Source organism: Thalassophryne amazonica, chromosome 4 (assembly GCF_902500255.1).
Source record: "Thalassophryne amazonica chromosome 4, fThaAma1.1, whole genome shotgun sequence".
Taxonomy (NCBI): Eukaryota; Metazoa; Chordata; class Actinopteri; order Batrachoidiformes; family Batrachoididae; genus Thalassophryne; species Thalassophryne amazonica.
The window spans coordinates 99,525,518-99,547,553 of record NC_047106.1 but is presented as its reverse complement, the minus strand read 5'-3'; the positions used below and the strand labels follow the sequence as shown (position 1 = coordinate 99,547,553).

At 40.8% G+C, this 22,036-nt stretch overlaps 1 protein-coding gene across 3 annotated transcripts in view; it reads right to left on the bottom strand.

The window, feature by feature from the left end:
- clasrp (CLK4-associating serine/arginine rich protein) overlaps positions 1 to 22,036 on the bottom strand; it is a 78,349-nt gene that overhangs the window by 41,545 nt on the left and 14,768 nt on the right. For all 3 annotated transcript variants that reach the window (XR_004560124.1, XM_034168337.1, XM_034168338.1), the window contains exons 2-5: positions 20,748 to 20,887; positions 10,325 to 10,422; positions 10,138 to 10,239; positions 6,574 to 6,653 (exon numbers count right to left, since the gene is read on the bottom strand). Coding sequence is in view for 2 of the 3 variants with exons in the window: in XM_034168337.1 (XP_034024228.1) it covers positions 6,574 to 6,653; positions 10,138 to 10,239; positions 10,325 to 10,422; positions 20,748 to 20,846 (379 nt within the window). In the remaining variant the exon portion in view is untranslated. The remainder of the gene's footprint in view (positions 1 to 6,573; positions 6,654 to 10,137; positions 10,240 to 10,324; positions 10,423 to 20,747; positions 20,888 to 22,036) is intronic.

Genomic DNA, 22,036 nt, shown 5'->3' with positions numbered 1-22,036 from the left:
TCAATAAGCGTTTGGGAACTGAGGACACTAATTGGTGAAGCTTTCCAGGTGGAATTCTTTCCCATTCTTGCTTGATGTACGACTTCAGTTGTTCAACAGTCTGGGATCTCAGTGGTCATATTTTGCGCTTCATAATGCGCCACACATTTTCAATGGGTGACAGGTCTGGACTGCAGGCAGCCAGTTTAGTACCCACACTCTTTACTATGAAGCCACAGTGTTGTAACACGTGCAGGATGTGGCTTGGCATTGTCTTGCTGAAATAGGTAAGGACGTCCCTGAAAAAGACGTTGCTTGGATGTGTTGCTCCAAAACCTGGATTTATCTTTCAGCATTGATTGTGCCATCACAGACGTGTAAGTTGCCCATGCAATGGGCACTAACACACCCACATACCCTCACAGATGCTGGCTTTTGAACTTTGCACTGGTAACAATCTGGATGGTCTTTTTCCTCTTTTGTCCGGAGGACACAACATCCATGATTTCCAAAAACAAATGAGCTCGGGACCAGAGAAGGCGGCGGTGTTTCTGGATGTTGTTGATGTATGGCTTTCGCTTTACATGGTAGAGTTTTAACTTGCACTTGTAGATGTAGCGACAAACTGTGTTAAATGACAATGGTTTTCTGAAGTGTTCCTGAACCCACATGGTAAGATCCTTTACACAATGATGTTGGTTTTTAATGAAGTGCTGCCTGAGGGATCGAAGGTCACGGGCATTCAATGTTGGTTTTCAGCCTTGCTGCTTACGTGGAGAAAGTTCTCCAGATTCTCTGAATCTTCTGATTATATTATGGACGGTAGATGATGGAATCTCTAAATTCCTTGCAGTTAAACATTGAGAAACATTGTTCTTAAACTGTTGAACTATTTTTTCATGCAGTTGTTCACACAGTGTTGATCCTCGCCCCATTTTTTGCTTGTGAACAGCTGAGCCATTTGGGAATGCTCCTTATACCCAATCATGAACATTTATCAACTTTTCTAGTTTTTTGTTCCCCCGTCCCAACTTTTTTGAAACAAGTTGCAGGCATCCATTTCAAAATGAGCAAATATTTGCACAAAAACAACAAAGTCTATCAGACTGAACATTAAATATCTCATCTTTGTGGTGTATTCAGTTGAATATAGGTTGAAGAGGATTTGCACATCATTGTATTCTGTTTTTATTTACATTTTACACAACATCCCAACCTCATTGGAATTGGGGTTGTATACCGTGTACACAATGCAATAAAACTACATGCTCAAAAAGAGCACAGAAAAAAAATGCTGACTGCAGCCTGACTGCTGCTGCAGCTACTTGCTCTTAAATTCTCTCACAACTGTGTTTAAATAAAGTCCATAACAGCCCTGCTCACAGACGGATTGCCAGAGACAGGACATGTCCACATCAAGTAAAAAGTCCAGACATCTCCAGTCCACTCACGGACAATTCCTTCATGCGCGCACATGTGAACAATTAAAAGAAAAAACTGGCTGGATGCAGGCAGTTCCTCGTTCTCCTCTCAAACTCTCTCATCATTGTCTTAAATAAAGGACATTATAAGTCCTGCTCACAGACTGATTGCCAGAGACATGTCCACATCAAGTACAACCCCTGGCAAAAATTATGGAATCACCGGCCTCGGAGGATGTTCATTCAGTTGTTTAATTTTGTAGAGAAAAAAAAAAAGCAGATTACAGACATGACACAAAACTCAAGTCATTTCAAATGGCAACTTTCTGGCTTTAAGAAACTATAAGAAATCAGGAAAAAAAATTGTAGCAGTAACGGTTACTTTTTTTAGACCAAGCAGAGGGGAAAAAAATATGTAATCACTCAATTCTGAGGAAAAAATTATGGAATCATGAAAAACAAAAGAACGCTCCAACACATCACTAGTATTTTGTTGCACCACCTCTGGCTTTTATAACAGTTTGCAGTCTCTGAGGCATGGACTTAATGAGTGACAAACAGTACTCATCAATCTGGCTCCAACTTTCTCTGATTGCTGTTGCCAGATCAGCTTTGCAGGTTGGAGCCTTGTCATGGACCATTTTCTTCAACTTCCACCAAAGATTTTCAATTGGATTAAGATCCAGACTATTTGCAGGCCATGACATTGACCCTATGTGCCTTTTTGCAAGGAATGTTTTCACAGTTTTTGCTCTATGGCAAGATGCATTATCATCTTGAAAAATGATTTCATCATCCCCAAACATCCTTTCAATTGATGGGATAAGAAAAGTGTCCAAAATATCAACGTAAACTTGTGCATTTATTGATGATGTAATGACAGCCATCTCCCCAGTGCCTTTACCTGACATGCAGCCCCATATCATCAATGACTGTGAAAATTTACATGTTCTCTTCAGGCAGTCATCTTTATAAATCTCATTGGAACGGCACCAAACAAAAGTTCCAGCATCATCACCTTGCCCAATGCAGATTCGAGATTCTTCACTGAATGTGACTTTCATCCAGTCATCCACAGTCCACGATTGCTTTTCCTTAGCCCATTGTAACCTTGTTTTTTTCTGTTTAGGTGTTAATGATGGCTTTCGTTTAGCTTTTCTGTATGTAAATCCCATTTCCTTTAGGCGGTCTCTTACAGTTCGGTCACAGACGTTGACTCCAGTTTCCTCCCATTCGTTCCTCATTTGTTTTGTTGTGCATTTTCGATTTTTGAGACATATTGCTTTAAGTTTTCTGTCTTGAGGCTTTGATGTCTTCCTTGGTCTACCATTATGTTTGCCTTTAACAATCTTCCCATGTTGTTTGTATTTGATCCAGAGTTTAGATACAGCTGACTGTGAACAACCAACATCTTTTGCAACACTGCGTGATGATTTACCCTCTTTTAAGAGTTTGATAATCCTCTCCTTTGTTTCAATTGACATCTCTCGTGTTGGAGCCATGATTCATGTCAGTCCACTTGGTGCAACAGCTCTCCAAGGTGTGATCACTCCTTTTTAGATGCAGACTAACGAGCAGATCTGATCTGATGCAGGTGTTAGTTTTGGGGATGAAAATTTACAGGGTGATTCCATTAATTTTTTCCTCAGAATTGAGTGAGTCCATATTTTTTTCCCTCTGCTTGGTCTAAAAAAGTAACCGTTACTGACTGCCACAATTATTTTTCCTGATTTCTTATAGTGTTTCTTAAAGCCAGAAAGTTGCCATTTGAAATGACTTTAGTTTTGTGTCATGTCTGTGATCTGCTTTTTGTCTACAAAATTAACTGAATGAACATCCTCCGAGGCCGGTGATTCCATAATTATTGCCAGGGGTTGTATAACTCCAGATATCTCCATATTTACTCACGGGCGGTTCATTTGCACGCATGCGCAACTCACAGTCAAAGGAAGAAAGATCAACTATGACAGAACTCAGAGCACAGACCTGCAGCTCAGCACAAGACATACAAACTAGAAGAGAAATCAGAGTGCACACAGACTGGCTGCAGCTGAGTCTGTCTGCAGGTCCTCCTCTGCGTCCTCATCTCCTCTCTGCCCCCCTGCTGCGCGCACCTGACGCAGACATTCCTGCATCGTCATGATGCCGCACAACGCAACTTGAAGTGAGCCCGGTGTGAAAGGGGCTTTAAGTGATGCAAATTAATCTGGATAACATTGACTGGCAAGACAATCACATTAGTTATCTTATATCATCTTATATCCTACTCACAACTTTGCTGCTGTCTTTGAAAGTCTATTCTCCAGTCCTTGTCCACCCCAAGCAAAATGAATTTGCCCACCCTCTTGGAGTTGGGTGTGGAGGACTCCCCAAACCTCTGTATGAAAGCCTGCATTCTGCCTCTGGAGTCTTGGCAAAACAATCCCGGACTCCTGCAGGGGATCAGGAAAGAATACAGAAACTCTTCGGAGTATTGGAAGGTCTCAAACCCTCTTAGCTAAGAAGGTGTGGCCCTCCCACTCCTTAACTTCCAAGACAGTTCTCATGAGCCAGTCCAGTGAGGACTTGTTTGGGCAGGTTACCCAAAAGGTCCCCTGCATAAGTCAAGACTCACTAAACCAATGTGTCTCCTCCTTAGGGGGCACACCATCTAGCAGGTTTACCAGACGAGCCCTAATGTGCTCTGCTTTAGCAGTAGTGAGGTCTTCGCTGATCGTCACCAGGACAGATAATAAACTGCAAGTCTCTGTCCACCGCCAGAGACATGAGAGCTCTTGTATGTTTTTTTGTGGGCTGCTGAGCACTGGCGTGGAGTCAACAGCCCGCTTACGCTTAGCGGGCATGACAACTTTACCAGGGGTGCCCTGCGAGACAAAAGGAGGGGCACATGGTCAGCTCCCGCCTCCGAAGGGGCAGGCACTGACGTGCCATCCCCAGTCGCTTGCCATTTCTTTTTATTTTGCTTTCTGCATTTTTTCTTTTTCTGCCACCCTACAGAGGTGGCAAAACTATCCTCCGAGGAGAGTCCTTCCACACCTTCCAACAATGGATGGACATCATCCCCTTTAGAATTGCTGTTAGGATTAGCAACACCTGAAGCCGAAGCCTCAATCGCAGCATTCCCTTCCAGAGTTCCCCGCATGCGGGCACAAGATGTTCTCATAATATGGTATAACTTGCTATAAAGTCATTTTAACAAGAACATGTAATTTAGCCAAGGAAATCGTTACAATGTGAGCATATTGTGTGAACCAGTGGACTTTTTGTGTTGCCCACTTACCTTTTAAACATATAAAACATGATTTGTGAAGTTTATCATCTATAATTTAACTCTGAAGGACTAAATTTGAAAGTCAGTGGAACTCTTACTGAAAATAAAGTAATTATTAAAAGGAGTCAAACAGTATAGAACTAATAATACCGTGATACAGCTGTGCTTATAAGTTTATATACCATGGTAAAATTTGTGAAATATTGTCAAGTTTTTAGAAAATATGACTTATTATGCAGAAAACCTCTTATTTATGGATAGTGGTCAGGAGCCATATTATCACTTAATTGTGTGTGGCATTTTTAAATAACTGACATCACCGAAATGGCCCTGATCAAAAGTTTATATACCTTTGAAGGTTTATCCTGACAAGCTGAAACACCCAGGTTTAATTGGCTATTAAGGGTATGTTTTGACACTTGTGAGATGTCTGACTGTAATTACTACCTCTGTATAAAGAGTCAATGAGTTTCTTAGTTCTTGTGAGACCTCTGCACATTTCACCTAGGGCTGCACTGACTTTGCTGGCTACTGAGACAGCAAAAGAGCTGTCAAAGAGCTGCACACCAACTACCTGTACAAGAAGGGACAGAGCAGGCTCTACTTCCTGAGGATGCTGCAGTTGGTCAACACCGTGATACTGTGGTGTGCTGGGAGGGGGCAGCACATCCAAGAAGGATATCTCCAGGCTGGACAAACTGCTCAGTTGGGCTGGTTCTGTGGTTGGCATGAAGCTGGACTCTATGGTGACGGTGGCAGAGAAGAGAACACTGGACAAACTACTGGACATTATGGACGATGTCGGTCAGCCTCTGCACACCATCAGCAACCAGAGGAGCCTCTTCAGCCACAGACTGCTCCTCCCAAAGTGCAGGACTAAGACTGGCAAACTCCTTTGTCCCTCAGGCCATTAGACTGTACAACTCCTCACTTGGGGGGAGGAGGAGTAACAGGAAGACAGAGCACAGGACGGAAAGGAGCAGTAGTAGCCAGTAGTGAGCAGTATTTCTGGTATTTATATTTAAAAAAAAAAATTGCGTTATACTTTACTTTGGATACTCTGTTCTTCTTACCCTGTGTGCTGCTATCCAATGCTGCTGAAACCTCAATTTCCCTGAGGGAGTCTTCCTAAGGGATTAATAAAGTTGTATGTAATCTAAAAGATCTACAACAAAAAGGTAAGTGAACTAACTGCATTAATAAGGGAAATGATATAAAAAGATATCCAAAGTTTTGAAAATGCTGGTCAGTACTGGTCAAAGTCTGAAAATGGAGAATTAGTAGTTCTGTTGATAACAAGTGCACCATCCCTAATATGAAGCATGGAGATGAGCCTCTGATGCTTTGAGGGAATGAGCTACAAAGGAACAGGGAATTTAGTGAAACTCGATGGAAAGATGAACGCAGCATGTTTTCAGAAAACACTGGTAGGATAATCGGCATTTAAAAGCCAGAAAGCTCGCATAGAATGCACCTGGATTTTTCAACCTGACAATAATCCAAAGAACAAGACCAAGTCAACCCTTCACAGGCTACATCAGAAAAAAAGTGAATGCTCTGAAGTGGACATCACAGTCTCCTGACCTCAATAACATTGAGCCACTTTGGGGACTTCTCAATCATGCAGTTGGTAAGGTTAGACCTTACTTGTGTGAAGCGCCTTGAGGCAACGTTGTTGTGATTTGGCCCTATACAAATGAAATAAATTGAATTCTGTGACACTTTACAGCTGAATTTGAATCCCTTTAGCATAAAATTGTGTTTCATCTGATCACTCATGTTTTCTCAAAAGCATGCACATTTTACAAATTCTACTCGAGTATGTAAACTTATGAGCACAGCTGTATAAAGCATCACCTTTCAAAAAGTGAAAAATACAGTTGTGCAGTGTATGATACTTACTGTTGGCAAAGTCATTTTGCACTAAGCCTCTGTAACGCTCATAATTACATTTCCTCTCCTCCATCTCCTGCTCTGGAGTGCTGTGAAGTACAAAGAACAGCAAACTGTTTTTAAGATTTACTGTGTTGCTAAATACAAAACTCTGGCTAAGGTTGGCATTTATTGCTTGTTCAGGCCGGATGATGTCACATTGAAACAGCATAGCAGATTAATTGCAAATTAATATCCACTTCTGCTCTACACTAGTGTCACGCTTTCATAAGTACAGAGAAACATATGCACACATGCCAACCATGCCTAATGACCGCTAATACTTATGCACTGTAAAATATTATAATTGGGGCAGAGGGAAGACAATGATAATGGAAAAATGTCACCCCTACAAACATAGCAAACAAAAGAGTTACACTTTAACAAAATTATATATATATATGTATGTATGTATGTATGTATGTGGGTGTAGTAATTAGAATGGTACATTATTATTGCCCTACAGCAAGGGTGCCCAAACTACAGCCCACCATCCATTTTTAATTGGCTTGTATCAAAGTCTAAAAATATAATGGACTACAGCCCACACATAATATTTGTGCTTAACTGTGTTGTACTTTTTAGTTTAAATACTTTGTGTCGCCAATTGAACAAGGTAGAAAATCCACAAAGAAAAAAAAATAATTCTCAGGGTCACCAGAAATGGCACAACCAACACCAGACACAAGACTGAAAGCGAGTGCAGAAAATTTCAGAGTTGGTGTGTGATTTGCAATGAAAGTGTTGTCATGATGAAAGAGGACAATGTATGAAGGCATTACAAGGCGAAGCAACAGGCCTTCACCTCCTACGCTGCCGCCGATCGAGAAGAGAAGGTGAAGCAAATGACAAGGTTTTTTTTTTCCTGTGCCAACAAAGCTCAACAAAATGCAACAATAGCCAGTTATGAAGTAGCTCAGCTCATTGCCCTACACAGGAAACTTTTCTCAGGTGATGACTTCATCAAAGAGTGCCTCAAAGTCATGGGGAAAAGGTACCCAGAGAAAATTCAGGATTTCAACAATGTTAGCATGTCCAGAAATACAGTAATGCGGTGAATTGAAGACTTGTCAGACAACTTAAAACAGTTAGATAAAGCTTGTGCTTTCAATTTTTACTCAATTACATGTGATGAGAGTGCAGATGCCACGGACACTGCACAGCTGTCAATGTTTTTACGAGGAGTTGATCATTTTTGCATTCAGGAAGAACTCCAGAAAGGGCAACAACTGGAAAGGGTATTTTTGAAGCTGTGCCAGATGTGTGGGCAAAAGAATTGCATCTATGGTATGCGCCAAGGTGTGGGAGAGCGGAGGTAAGGCTGTCAAAATGCACTGCATCATCCATCAAGAAGCCCTCTGTGCCAAGACAGTCCAGCTTGGCGATGAACACACTTATTAAAACTGCCAACATAATTCGGGCAAAAGAGCACTACCACAGAGAATCTCAACCATTACTCTCTGATGTCGATGATTAATACGGGGATCTACTCTACCATTCTGAAGTGCAATGGCTCAGTTGCAGCTTTGTGCTGCAGCGGTTTTATTCCTTGAGATTAGGGATGCACCAATACCACTTTTTTTCCCAGACTGAGTACAAGTATGAGTACTTACATTTAGGTACTCCTCGATACCGAGTACCGATACAAATACTTAATGACACCATTACATTTTTATGATGACTTTGAAAATGTTTTATTCATCGGTTGTTCCTTACTTTTTGACTGTTACTGCTACCAATATCATTAGCTTTGTTTTACAAACATTTCACTTAAACCATGTTACTTCACTTTTTGACTACAACAAATTGTGCTCTAAACCTCTGGGGTCGAAGCCGTCATATACGACGGCTAAGACCAAGCTTTACTAAGTTATAAATAACTTTTGAATGATATGAGATAAAAACTTTTTTTGCTGAAAAGATAACTCCGCAGACTTTTGAGCCAGCCATCGGCCATCTTTGTACTCCTCATAGAAGCTGTGTGACGTGCGCAATGTGAGTGTCCAAACGTAATTGGTTCACCGTCACATGGTTTTCCAAAATCCAATCGTAGGGCAGATTTACCTCACGTGAAAAGCCAAAGATCGTTTTCAGGAGTGATATGTTACTAGTTGACCCATTTGAATAGCTCCAATGAGTACATACTCAGTGCACCCTGCGCCATTACGCACAGAAATCAGTGAAAGCAGGAGCACACGGAGAGCCTCTGATGACAATCTCATGTGCTCAAACAAAGAGTGTGTAACTATCAGGATTGCTCCACTAGTTTGCATGTGAATGTTACTGGATAACTCTGTTGCTTTCTCTGCATAAAGCACTGTTTACCATATCAATGGACAACAAAATGCATAGACCATTTTGTATATATAGTTCAAAATGTGCATTTGTGTTTATTGTTTGAACCTTTTTGTTGTACAGTCGTTAGGGTCAAAACAGTTGATTATAGTTTGCTGTGTGTTTTGAATAAATTGTGGAAAATTATTTTTCGTTTTATTTTTTCCTTGCATATTTTTGATTGTAAACCTTTATTACACTTATAAACACAACAAAAACATATATGAGGTCTGTGAGAAAAGTAACGGACCTTATTTTTTTCAAAAACTATATGGATTTGAATCACGTGTGATTACATCAGACATGCTTGAAGCCTTGTGGGCATGCAAGAGTTTTTTCACGCCTGTCGGTTACGTCATTCGCCTGTGGGCAGTCTTTGAGTGAGGAGTGGCCCACCCTCTCGTCGATTTTTTCATTGTTTAGGAATGGCTCAGAGACTGCTGCTTTGTTTGATAAAAATGTTTTCAAAACCTGTAAGGCACAACTGAGTGGACACCAGTCGATAAATTCAGCTGGTTTTCGGTGAAAATTTTAACGGCTGATAAGACATTTTGGAGTTTTACTGTCGCAGTAAGGACGGCCCACGGTGCCTGACGGCGATCTGCGCTCTGAGGCGGCGGCGTCTCGTTGTTTCAAGCTGAAAACTTCCTAATTTCAGGCTCTGTGGACCCAAGACGTCATGAGATAAAAGAGAACTTTCAGAACAGAGAAGTTTTTTTGCCACAGGAAAAACACCTCCGTTGGAAACCTTAACGGACAAGTTGGAACATGCCCAAGCTGTTAAACAATTTCTCAGATACTCACTTGTTGAAAGCCATCAAAAGCCGCCTGAATTTTACAAATGGTTTTCAACACGGAGGTGTTTTTCATGTCGCGGTGCAGACGAATTTGCCACGTCGTCACGGATCCGACTCGGCAAATTCATCATGATTTCGGTGTGACATGTCCTTTAAAGCTTTGAAATGGTGAAGGCAGCAGCTAATGCTAGATTAGCTTTACTTATCAATGTGTTTGTGTGTATATATATATATATATATATACATATATATATATACACACACACACACACACACATATACACATGTATGTCTGTGAGTTCTCCATGGTCTGTGAGTTCAATGGTCATTAAAAAAAAAAAAAAAAAATCAGTTGTCAAAATAATTGTTAGCCCCAGTGTAGCATATTTTGTGGTGGACTTACGAGGTGCTGAACAATGGAGGGGTGTAGGTGGGGATGTAATCCAGGTGAGCTCTGACATCAAACCTGTCAATCATGTTGTTGGCATCCCCTTGCCAAGGCATCCTAATGACAAGAAAAAGTGGACTGAAAATAATCACCAAGATCCTGTTCGCACCTGCGCCTGATGTGTGTATGTGCTCTTCCTCACATGTTAATAGGGCTCTCTGCAGCCAGGGCCACAGCAGGATCCAGATGGATCTTATAGGATCTACCATGAACCTGAAGAAACTGAGCTGGATCTTTTTTCTGTGACGACAAAAAAGGCAACAAGAAAATAACACATCCTCCACACACCAGAGAGGTTTAATAACATTACATTACATTTGGTTAAACTATTTTTTCCAAACTGACCAAGAGTATAATTTCCAACAAATAATTTTGCTGGAATTTTGAAATGTCGACTCAAGCTGTAATGTTAGAGCAAGTGGGCTGTACAACATTTGACCAGCTGATGTCAGCAGTGGGCAGCACAGTGGCTCAGTGGTTAGCATTGTTGCCTCACATCGAGAAGGTCCTGGCATTTAATGAGTCCTGGTTCTGCCCATGTGGAGTTTGCATGTTCTCCCCGTGTTTGTACAGATTCCCTTTGGGTGTTCTGTCTTCCTCTCACTCATAAAGACATGTAGATTGGGTGAATTGGTCACGCTAAAGTGGCCATAGGTGTGAGTGTGAATGAATTTGTCTACATGTGGCCCTGCTATAGACAGGCAGCCTGTCCAGGGTGTACCCCACCTCTCCCCCAATGACTGCTGGCAGAGGCGCAAGCCCCCCATGACTGTTAATACAGTACGAAAGTGCACGTCACTGCTACAAATATCGGGAGGGGATAAATTAATCTCTTCCCAACAGAAATCAGGCAACAATAAACAGGCAGCATGAACTTCATTCAGTTTGTAAGATACATTCGTTTCTTACCTTGCACTGTGATAATAAAATCAAAGCATTAAAATGAAAATCTGTGTATAAGTGTGTAAGTTGCCATAAGTGACTACTAGATAAACAATTTTAAGAAAGCCTCTGTGATCATCATGGATGCCACTAAGAGCTGGGAAGCTTGACACTTCGTCCTTAATATAAACCGTGGCTAAATCAGTCAGTGTAGAAAATTAGTGGATTAAATAAAATTAAATTGATAATTTTTTTTTTTTTTTTAAGCACAAACAGCTGTTCCTATTAAGTGCTGGGATGTTACACACTGTAAGCCACACAGCCTCACGCTTTATTGTAAATCGCAAAACAAACTTAGAAGTTATTTCATCCCCCCCAACCCAACGGCTATTTGTGTTAAGTACTGGGATGCTGATTTGTTCTATATTTTACTGTGTGGTAATCAGCTGTGATCTGATAACTCAGTTGTACTGTCTACATTTCAATAATGTCCTTTTATTTTTTACTTGATTGACTTAATTACTGTATTTTCCGGAGGATAAGTCGCACCAGAGTATAAGTTGCACCTGTCCAAAAGTGCCTCTTTAAAAGAGAGGAGGAAAAAAAAGACATATACAAGTCGCACCAGAATACAAATCACATTTACCACTTCATGCAAGAAAACACAAAATAAATTTAATCATAGGATTATTTATTTATAATGCACACTGGGTTAAGGAGCACAGCTAAAAAGCTAATTAATGTTGAGGCACAAAAGGCCAGCAAATTGCTTCTTTAAGCCAATGTACAGACAATCATAAGTGAAATGTACATGCAACAATTAAACATTTGAAAACCTGGTGCATTAATTAGGTATTCATAACACAAACACTGCGTTAGCAATCAGGAGCTAATTAATGTATTTGTTAGAAGTGGAAACCGCAAGTCAACAGCTTCTTTCAGTCACTGAACAGACGGTCATATGTGAGGTACACATGTAACAATGAAATGTTTTAAAAATGAAAGTTTGAAAACTTTTATAATACATTTGTAAAAATTAATAACCTCACCCTCAGTTTTCTTGATTTTCGTTAAAAGAGCAAATAAGTCCAAATCGTTTCATCCAAATTGGGGGGGGTAGTCACTCTTAGATTTATTGTTCCCCATGGGGAAATTTGTCTTCACCAACTGTACAATATATTGTACATAACGAGACAGACAACACAGTAAACTCAGTAACACATCACAGGACAGACAACAGTATCACAATAGCACAACACAAAATAGGCAGCACAAATATCTACAATAACACTGATAACAACAATAACAAATAATACAATGGCAGATAGACTGGTCAGTGGGGCTTGCTGTTAAGGGTCGCTATAGCTGCAGGGATCAGGCTCCTCCCGAGGCGAACACTCCTAAACTTAATACTTCTGTATCTGCGCCCTGAAGGAAGTAAAGTGATGAATTGGTGAAGTGGGTGAGTAGTGTCTTGTACTATAGAATTTGCTATACGATCTATTGTTCAATTCTGTGAGGTTGGGTGTGGGGAGTCCAATGATTTTGGCAGCTGTGTTTGTGATACATGCGAGTTTGGCCCGATTTGTAACAGAAAGCATGGTAAAGAAACATAAGGAACAGTACAAAATGATGGGTTGAATAATACTTTGATAAAGTAACAACAGCAGGTGGGGTGCAACGTGTAGTCCTGTGAGTTTGCGGATGACTGACGGTCTTTGTTGGCTTCTTTTTTGAATGTCCTTAATGCGCTGATCAAAGGTAAGTTCACTGTCCAGAATTATTCCTAAGTATTTAAAAGTGACCACTGCCTCAACTATTTGTGTGTTTATGATGGTAGGGAGTTGGGATGGGGGGGGGGGGGGGGGGGGGGGGCTGATCAGAAGTTCCTTTGCTTTATTAACATTTATTTGAAGATGGTTGTCTGTGCACCAATTGGTAACGTGAGTGTATTATGGTAATCCAGGATAGATTGATTTTCTGAGAGGAGTGCGAGGATGGCTGTATCATCTGAATATCTGAGGTACGTTATGGTTGGTGAGATGCTTAGGCAGTCAGCGTAGAGAATGTACAGGTCCCTGTGGTACCCCGGTGTTAATGGCAAGTACAGGAGATGTGGTTGAGCCCACCCTTACTGCCTGTAGTCTATCTATGAGAAAGTTGTGGATGAAGTGAATCAGATGGGGGAGGAATGTTGAGATGGTAAAGCTTCTGGATCAGGAAATGTTTCTGTAGGGAATTAAAGGCGGAACTGAAATCTACGAATAGTATCTTAGCGAAGTTGCCTGGGGAATCCAAATGCTGGAGGAGGAGGTGCAACAGGCAGGCCACAGCATCCTCTGTACCTCTTTTTACCTGATAGGCAAACTGGAGGGGATCCAAGTGTGGGGTGTCAAGTGGAAGAATGATGTGCAGCAGCAGTTTCTCCAGGCATTTCATGATTATGGATGTTAAGGCTATGGGGTGATAATGATTAAATTCAGTAGGTCTAGTTATTTTTGGTATTGGAATTATACTGGCAGTTTTCCATACTGTGGGTATTGTGACAGTCTGATAAGATTGACAGAAAAGTGAGTGCAGGATTGGGGAGAACTCCATGGCACAGGTCTTAAGCACCCTAGCTGGAATGCCATCAGGCCCCGGAGCCTTGCCAGGCTGGCAGTGACTCCGCTGGCGTCGTACCTCCTCCTCCGTGAAGTGGGCTGGTTCTTCCGGGTATGGTAGTAGGAGGGTTCTCAGCAAGGCCTGACACTCAGATGAGAAGTCCTGGTTGTCAAAATGCATGTAGAATATGTTCAGGTCTTTATTAAGGGTTCTGGGTCAGTGACTGTACATGTGAATTTGGGTTCACATCCTGTCAAGGTTTTCACCTTCTGAAAAGCTTGCTTGGTATTAATATTACTAAATTCAAGTTTGTTTTTGTAGTCCAGTTTAGCTTTAAAACCCTTGTTCCTTATGTTCCTGTTTATTGCCCTGAGGCCGATCCAGCCCTTGTGCCTGAAGAATTTATGTTTTTCTTTCAGGCTCTGCTTAATTTGTGGGGTGATCCATGGTTTAGAATTAGGATATATTTTTATTGTTTTAGTTGGAATAGTGGAAGTTGTGCAAAATTTGATGTAATCTGTAATGACCAAGGGCGCAATTTAGAAGTAGAAATTGGGGGGGGAGTTTAGGATAAGTTTAGGACAAATTACTTATCATGAATTTAATTTTTGAAGTGGCACTAATGACAACACTCATACTGAACATAATTTCGCTTGCATAGACTGATTTTGGAGATCAAGCAATAATTGCAGATGGGCTTTCTGAGGTCCCAGATAGCTTTTCTGATTTCCTTTTCTAACTTTCAGAAATTAGTAAATTAGCATATGGTCCACTGATACTTATGTGTAGACACTAGTCCCTAGAGGCAACTATTTTTGGTTTCAGATCTGGGCAAATGCAGTCCCAGAAAATTCAGAATGTGACAAACAAGAAACAGGTGTTGTAAACAAGTCAATGCTGCTAAAAATACAAACTTGCAGAAAAAAAGATACTATTCTGACATGGTTTTGCACATAAGACTGGCATAGCATGTTTCAAGTACACACATATATGTCAGAAGGTGGGAGAGACATACCATATTCTGTCCCCCCTGTTGAAAAGGTGGGGGGTGGGGGATGGGGGGGACATGTCCCCCCCCCCCACCAAACTGCGCCCATGGTAATGACAGAAACCCTGTCATTCAGATCTCCATCAAAAATGTCCCACTCAGTGCAGGCCAGGGAGCCTTGTATTCGAATAATGGCATCCTCCAACCATTTTGGGGGGGGGGGGGGGCACTATGGCATTGTGGTTTGTGGAGTTTTAGATCCCATCTGTACAGCAGAAGTAAACAGATAACGTTATGGTCGGCAAGTCCAAGTGGTGGGTATGAACGGGCACAAAGTACTCATGAGCACTTGGGTATTTCCAACAAGTGACGTAGCTACTAGAAGCGCGCTTAATGTTAACCCTCTGGAGTCCGAGGGCATTTTTTGGACAGTTCACTCGCCACAAAGCAACGATGATGTTCCAGTAGCACAAGTCCAAAATGTTTCCCCTTCTTGTTGGAATATCCACATATTGTTGAAGTGATGATAACACACAGTCTAGTCTACAGCTGTTAAAGTCTCCCAGAATGAACAGCGGAGCATCGGGATACTTGGCATTAGCATCCTCGGCTATTAGCTCCGCTGCCATGTTGATGTTAGCACTGGGGGCTACGTAGATGCAGCTGACAACAACAGTGAGAAATTCCCGGGGGAGATAAAAGGGACGGAGGGACAGGGTCAGCAGCTCCAGGTTAGGGGTACACACTTTACAGAGCACTTTGATGTTATTACACCGCCTGTTATTGATGTAAAAGCAGACCCCACCACCTTGCATTTTCCCCCCCGAGTGCCTCGTCCTATCGGACCTGATGACGGTAAAACTGTCCAGGCTGACTTCGGAGTCGGGAACCAACTCCTCCTAGCCAAATCTCAGAGAGAGCAATGATACAGATGTCCCTGAAGGCCCTTTAAAATCGGCACCTTGCCTGTAGTAGATCCATCTTGTTACGGACTGAGTGAACACTGGACATGATGATGGTGGGGAGGGGGGGTTTGTAGGGACATCTCCTCACCCAGCATCGGATACCTCCACATCTCCCCCTTTTCCTTGGCTTAAGCACTGGCGGTAGAACCATGGCAGGCTTGATGTTGCTCCACAGCAAGGCCCGGTGTAGCAGGAGTTCATCTCGACCGTAGGTGAGTAGCCTATTGCCGGTGTTGAACTGAAGTGCGAAGCTATCGCAAATTAGCCATAGGATTACGAGGAAAATGGTGATCACCTTATAGCTTGTTGTCGTGACTAATCAGTCTGGTTTAGCCCACATATAACACACGGCTCTCACTGCGGTATTGTATCACTTCCTGTTCCGGAGCACAGCGGTGTTTTTCTGTATCTGTTAGCTGTTTAATCTGCGCAGTTAGATTGATCTAGTTATCTAGATTACGATTTGTTTCCCAGTGTAATCTTTACGTGCCTTAACTAAAGCACTCCTTCTGCTGAATCACCTCTAAATTATTTACACATTATTCACTTTGCGTGTTTTTAGGAATCCGCTAGGTTAGCGTAGCTACTAGCTCTTAGCCGATTTAGCATGGCGGCTTCTCCTGTCTCTCCCGCACTTTTCTGCTCTGGGTGTGAAATGTTTAGTTATTCCTCGGCCTCCTTTAGCAGTAATGGTACTTGTAATAAGTGTAGCTTATTCGTAGCTTTGGAGGCCAGGCTGGGCGAATTGGAGACTCGGCTCCGCACCGTGGAAATGGTGTCTCACTAATTTAGAAGATCTTCACTTAGCCTGTAAAAAGAGTCTGTTGCTCTATAAAAAAGCCCTCCATAAAGCTAGGACATCTTTCTACTCATCACTAATTGAAGAAAATAAGAACAACCCCAGGTTTCTTTTCAGCACTGTAGCCAGGCTGACAAAGAGTCAGAGCTCTATTGAGCTGAGTATTCCATTAACTTTAACTAGTAATGACTTCATGACTTTCTTTGCTAACAAAATTTTAACTATTAGAGAAAAAATTACTCATAACCATCCCAAAGACGTATCGTTATCTTTGGCTGCTTTCAGTGATGCCGGTATTTGGTTAGACTCTTTCTCTCCGATTGTTCTGTCTGAGTTATTTTCATTAGTTACTTCATCCAAACCATCAACATGTTTATTAGACCCCATTCCTACCAGGCTGCTCAAGGAAGCCCTACCATTATTTAATGCTTCGATCTTAAATATGATCAATCTATCTTTGTTAGTTGGCTATGTACCACAGGCTTTTAAGGTGGCAGTAATTAAACCATTACTTAAAAAGCCATCACTTGACCCAGCTATCTTAGCTAATTATAGGCCAATCTCCAACCTTCCTTTTCTCTCAAAAATTCTTGAAAGGGTAGTTGTAAAACAGCTAACTGATCATCTGCAGAGGAATGGTCTATTTGAAGAGTTTCAGTCAGGTTTTAGAATTCATCATAGTACAGAAACAACATTAGTGAAGGTTACAAATGATCTTCTTATGGCCTCGGACAGTGGACTCATCTCTGTGCTTGTTCTGTTAGACCTCAGTGCTGCTTTTGATACTGTTGACCATAAAATTTTATTACAGAGATTAGAGCATGCCATAGGTATTAAAGGCACTGCGCTGCGGTGGTTTGAATCATATTTGTCTAATAGATTACAATTTGTTCATGTAAATGGGGAATCTTCTTCACAGACTAAAGTTAATTATGGAGTTCCACAAGGTTCTGTGCTAGGACCAATTTTATTCACTTTATACATGCTTCCCTTAGGCAGTATTATTAGACGGTATTGCTTAAATTTTCATTGTTACGCAGACGATACCCAGCTTTATCTATCCATGAAGCCAGAGGACACACACCAATTAGCTAAACTGCAGGATTGTCTTACAGACATAAAGACATGGATGACCTCTAATTTCCTGCTTTTAAACTCAGATAAAACTGAAGTTATTGTACTTGGCCCCACAAATCTTAGAAACATGGTGTCTAACCAGATCCTTACTCTGGATGGCATTACCCTGACCTCTAGTAATACTGTGAGAAATCTTGGAGTCATTTTTGATCAGGATATGTCATTCAAAGCGCATATTAAACAAATATGTAGGACTGCTTTTTTGCATTTACGCAATATCTCTAAAATCAGAAAGGTCTTGTCTCAGAGTGATGCTGAAAAACTAATTCATGTATTTATTTCCTCTAGGCTGGACTATTGTAATTCATTATTATCAGGTTGTCCTAAAAGTTCCCTAAAAAGCCTTCAGTTAATTCAAAATGCTGCAGCTAGAGTACTGACGGGGACTAGAAGGAGAGAGCATATCTCACCCATATTGGCCTCTCTTCATTGGCTTCCTGTTAATTCTAGAATAGAATTTAAAATTCTTCTTCTTACTTATAAGGTTTTGAATAATCAGGTCCCATCTTATCTTACTCATCTTACTTGTAGTTCCTAGGGTTTGTAAGAGTAGAATGGGAGGCAGAGCCTTCAGCTTTCAGGCTCCTCTCCTGTGGAACCAGCTCCCAATTCAGATCAGGGAGACAGACACCCTCTCTACTTTTAAGATTAGGCTTAAAACTTTCCTTTTTGCTAAAGCTTATAGTTAGGGCTGGATCAGGTGACCCTGAACCATCCCTTAGTTATGCTGCTATAGACGTAGACTGCTGGGGGGTTCCCATGATGCACTGTTTCTTTCTCTTTTTGCTCTGTATGCACCACTCTGCATTTAATCATTAGTGATCGATCTCTGCTCCCCTCCACAGCATGTCTTTTTCCTGGTTCTCTCCCTCAGCCCCAACCAGTCCCAGCAGAAGACTGCCCCACCCTGAGTCTGGTTCTGCTGGAGGTTTCTTCCTGTTAAAAGGGAGTTTTTCCTTCCCACTGTAGCCAAGTGCTTGCTCACAGGGGGTCGTTTTGATCGTTGGGGTTTTACATAATTATTGTATGGCCTTGCCTTACAATATAAAGCGCCTTGGGGCAACTGTTTGTTGTGATTTGGCGCTATATAAAAAAATTGATTGATTGATTAAACATTTAGACTCAACAAAAACACATTAAACAATATTTTTGGAATTGAGTATTCTATCGATTAATCGGATAAAAAAGTACTTTTGTATTTTTAAACAATATCAGTAGTGGCAGGGCTCTCCCTAAGCAATGGCACAATTTCGCTGTGCCATCCTGCAGATTTTTAAGTTTAGGATGTTCCCTCTCTCTGTTTTCCCAGGTAATTATTTATTTTTTCACATTATTAAGAGTTTTGGAGCTTTGCCAAACCATAAGCCCAGGTGCTCTGTGAAATCTTCAGTCTGCAGACAGGACTTTTTTTTTTTTCCTCTTATTGCACATTTCATTTGCACTTTTTATTGCTGTGATTTCTTCAGTATTTAGTGTATATTTCTACATGCCGTACAGAGCAGCTCAAACCGAAGTCAAATTCCTTGTTTTTTGTGGATACTTGACAAATAACAAAGCCTTTGAAAAAACGGCTGTGGAGTGCAACATTTCCACAACAGCTGCACTGATAAATTAACTCTACAGCCTGTTGATAAAAACTCTTATCAAATTGGAAAAAAGCATTTTTTTTTTTTTGGAATAGTTAAACATGATTAATTTAAAGTGCGCTTCCTTTCGCTTCATCTGCGGAGATGGACAGCAGCCAGTGGCGCAAACCACGTTTATATATATATATATATATATATATATATATATATATATATACATACGCACTGCTTCACTTTAAATGCATAAGTCCATTTCAGATGATCAGCACAGACCCTTTCTCTTAAAAGGCTTTATTTTACTCAGCATGTGGCTTTATAAACTTGTAGCATCGCCTGCTACATTGATTAGCGCTTACATTAGTTATGGGCAGGCTCTATGGTCTTCTTCTCGGTCTTTTGTGGAAGCGTTACAGTGCCACCTACAGGCCTGGCATATGTGCTACAGCTTTAAACGAAGCTTCGAGGCAAAAAAATTTGCCTCGAACATTTTTTGTAATCGAATTATTCAAATTACTTGATTAATTGTTTCAGCCATAAAATATTTGCACAAAAACAATAAAGTTTATCAGTTTGAACATGAATTATCTTGTCTTTGTGGTGTATTCAACTGAATATAAGTTGAAGAGAATTTGCAAATTATTGTATTCTGTTTTTATTTACATTGTACACAACGTCCCAACTTCATTAGAATTACTGGAATTGGGGTTGTATGATATGCAATCTCTGCTCTCACTTTGACAGCATGTACCAGCGCTTCTCACACTCTCGCCTGTGCGCAATTCCCAGCATGGAGAGTAAACATAATACTAAGCTAATCAATATAATTGGCATGTCAATTAGGTACGATCAAACATTTCAGCTAATTTTGCTGAGTTTCATCATCATGACATTAAATTTTTTTCACGATCACAGATTTCTTATAACAGTTCAGGTTACATGATCTGTAGATTTTACTGTCCATTCATAACCAGGAACACAGAGTGCATTTGTTTTTTTTTCTCTTTCCTTTTTGTGACATCTAATCACAACTCTTAGACTGCATCATACCCAGCAACGGGGTCAACCCCACCTCCTCACAAAGATAAAAGTTTCTGTCTACTCCTTGCTTAGAGTTGCTCTCAGTCACTTCTATTTGCAAGCTGTCTGAGAGGACTGAAATGCTTTGTAAATATGAGCGCAGGCATTTTCGGGTGCAGGCTGTAAATATTTTTATTGCTGCTCTAAAGTTGGACATTTTAACAGGGGCTCAAACAGGAATGTGCAATCTTTTTGGAGCCAGACTGAATTGGTCAGTCAAGGAACTGCTACTTCTAATAACACTTCAAAAATGTAGAGATGTCACATTTTTTTCCAAACTGTCCTAGTTCCTGCTTGGGCATGAAAGTGAACAATTTTACTGTACATTCATGAGACATGTAACTGAACAGTCGGTGCTTTTTTGACTGTATTCATACACCACTAGTGTTAAAATATTCAGTACAAGTGGAACACCAATAGCACTTTTTTCCCAACAGACATGCGGCAACAAATATTTAGCATACCAACATCATTATTTAGCAGTGACTGCAGAGCTGCATTAGAATGTCAATTACAATGCGCCTTACTATCTTCTCGTAGTACTCTCGTCTGCGCTCCCCTCTGCGCTTGTAGTCTACCATCATGCCACGAAGCTTGCGCTCATGTTTGCGGGCCTCTTGCCACATGATGGCACCGCTGGGGGTGGGGGCGCGGCGGGGCACGGCTGCTGTAGAAAGGTAAAGAAGATGGTGGAGGGAAACATGTTAGGAGAGTTAAACTGCCTTTATTGGCGTTGGATCTCAATAAAAAATATAACTCAATGCTAAAATACCCTCAGCTGTATGAGCATGCAATCAATGAAAGAGTGAGTAGAAAGAAACTTATGGTTCAAATTTTAACCACTTATTTTAGACAAGTTATTTAAAATTATTGTCATGTCTGAAGTTTATAAAGTGAAAATATCAGATATATGTTTTCATTTTAAAGTAATGTGCTAATTTTTAAGGTTTTGTGAGCACATGCTGTGCCAGGCAGCAATGCATTATGGGTAGCATAAGGTAATCTCAGACGTTCACGACAGGACAAATGCATTTCAGACACACTGTTCAGGGTCCACAGATAACAGCATTAAACTCTAGTGCCTAAAACTCTCGCAAATATATTCTCTGGTTTTATAGATGTTAGTTATCTGGAATTTTGTTTGACATTTTTTCAAGGCCGCTACTGCCATCTACTGGCCAGGAGTGTTCATGGCAGTATTAAACGTCTGGGTACATGGCTGCTCTCAAAGTGTTGGTATTGTCCATTGTCCAGGCACTTTTTGTGTGCATATATGTTAACTTTGTATTCTAAAACTACGGTTAGAAGTAATTCCGACTCCTTATCGGTCCACACGAACGAGGTTGGCACCATGTTTTTAGTTTTTGTGGAAGTGATGACAAGAGAATAAGGTTCCTGATTGGATAGAATTTTAATCAGTACCGCCACCCAAAGGTTTGGCAGACTAATTACAACACATTTATACGGTTCGATGTGGATGGATTTTTTTTTTAAACGACGTAGTGTGGATGAAGTTTTTTCCCCAAACTGAAAGGGTAAGATATTCGGTTTTACAAACACCCGACGTGTGTACATGGCCTTATGTCTGTGAAAGGCACTATATAAATAAATTTACTTACTTACTAATATTGAGTGCACGTTTTACAACATCATAAAAGTTTTAAAACATGCAATTGCGATGACACTTCAAGGGCTCCGTAAAAATGCCTGTTTTTACAAATAAAAATGGAATATTTTACAAAAGCACATTTATCTTTAAACCAACACACGACACACGTCACATTAACGTGTTGGTTTACATAATGGATTACTGAAC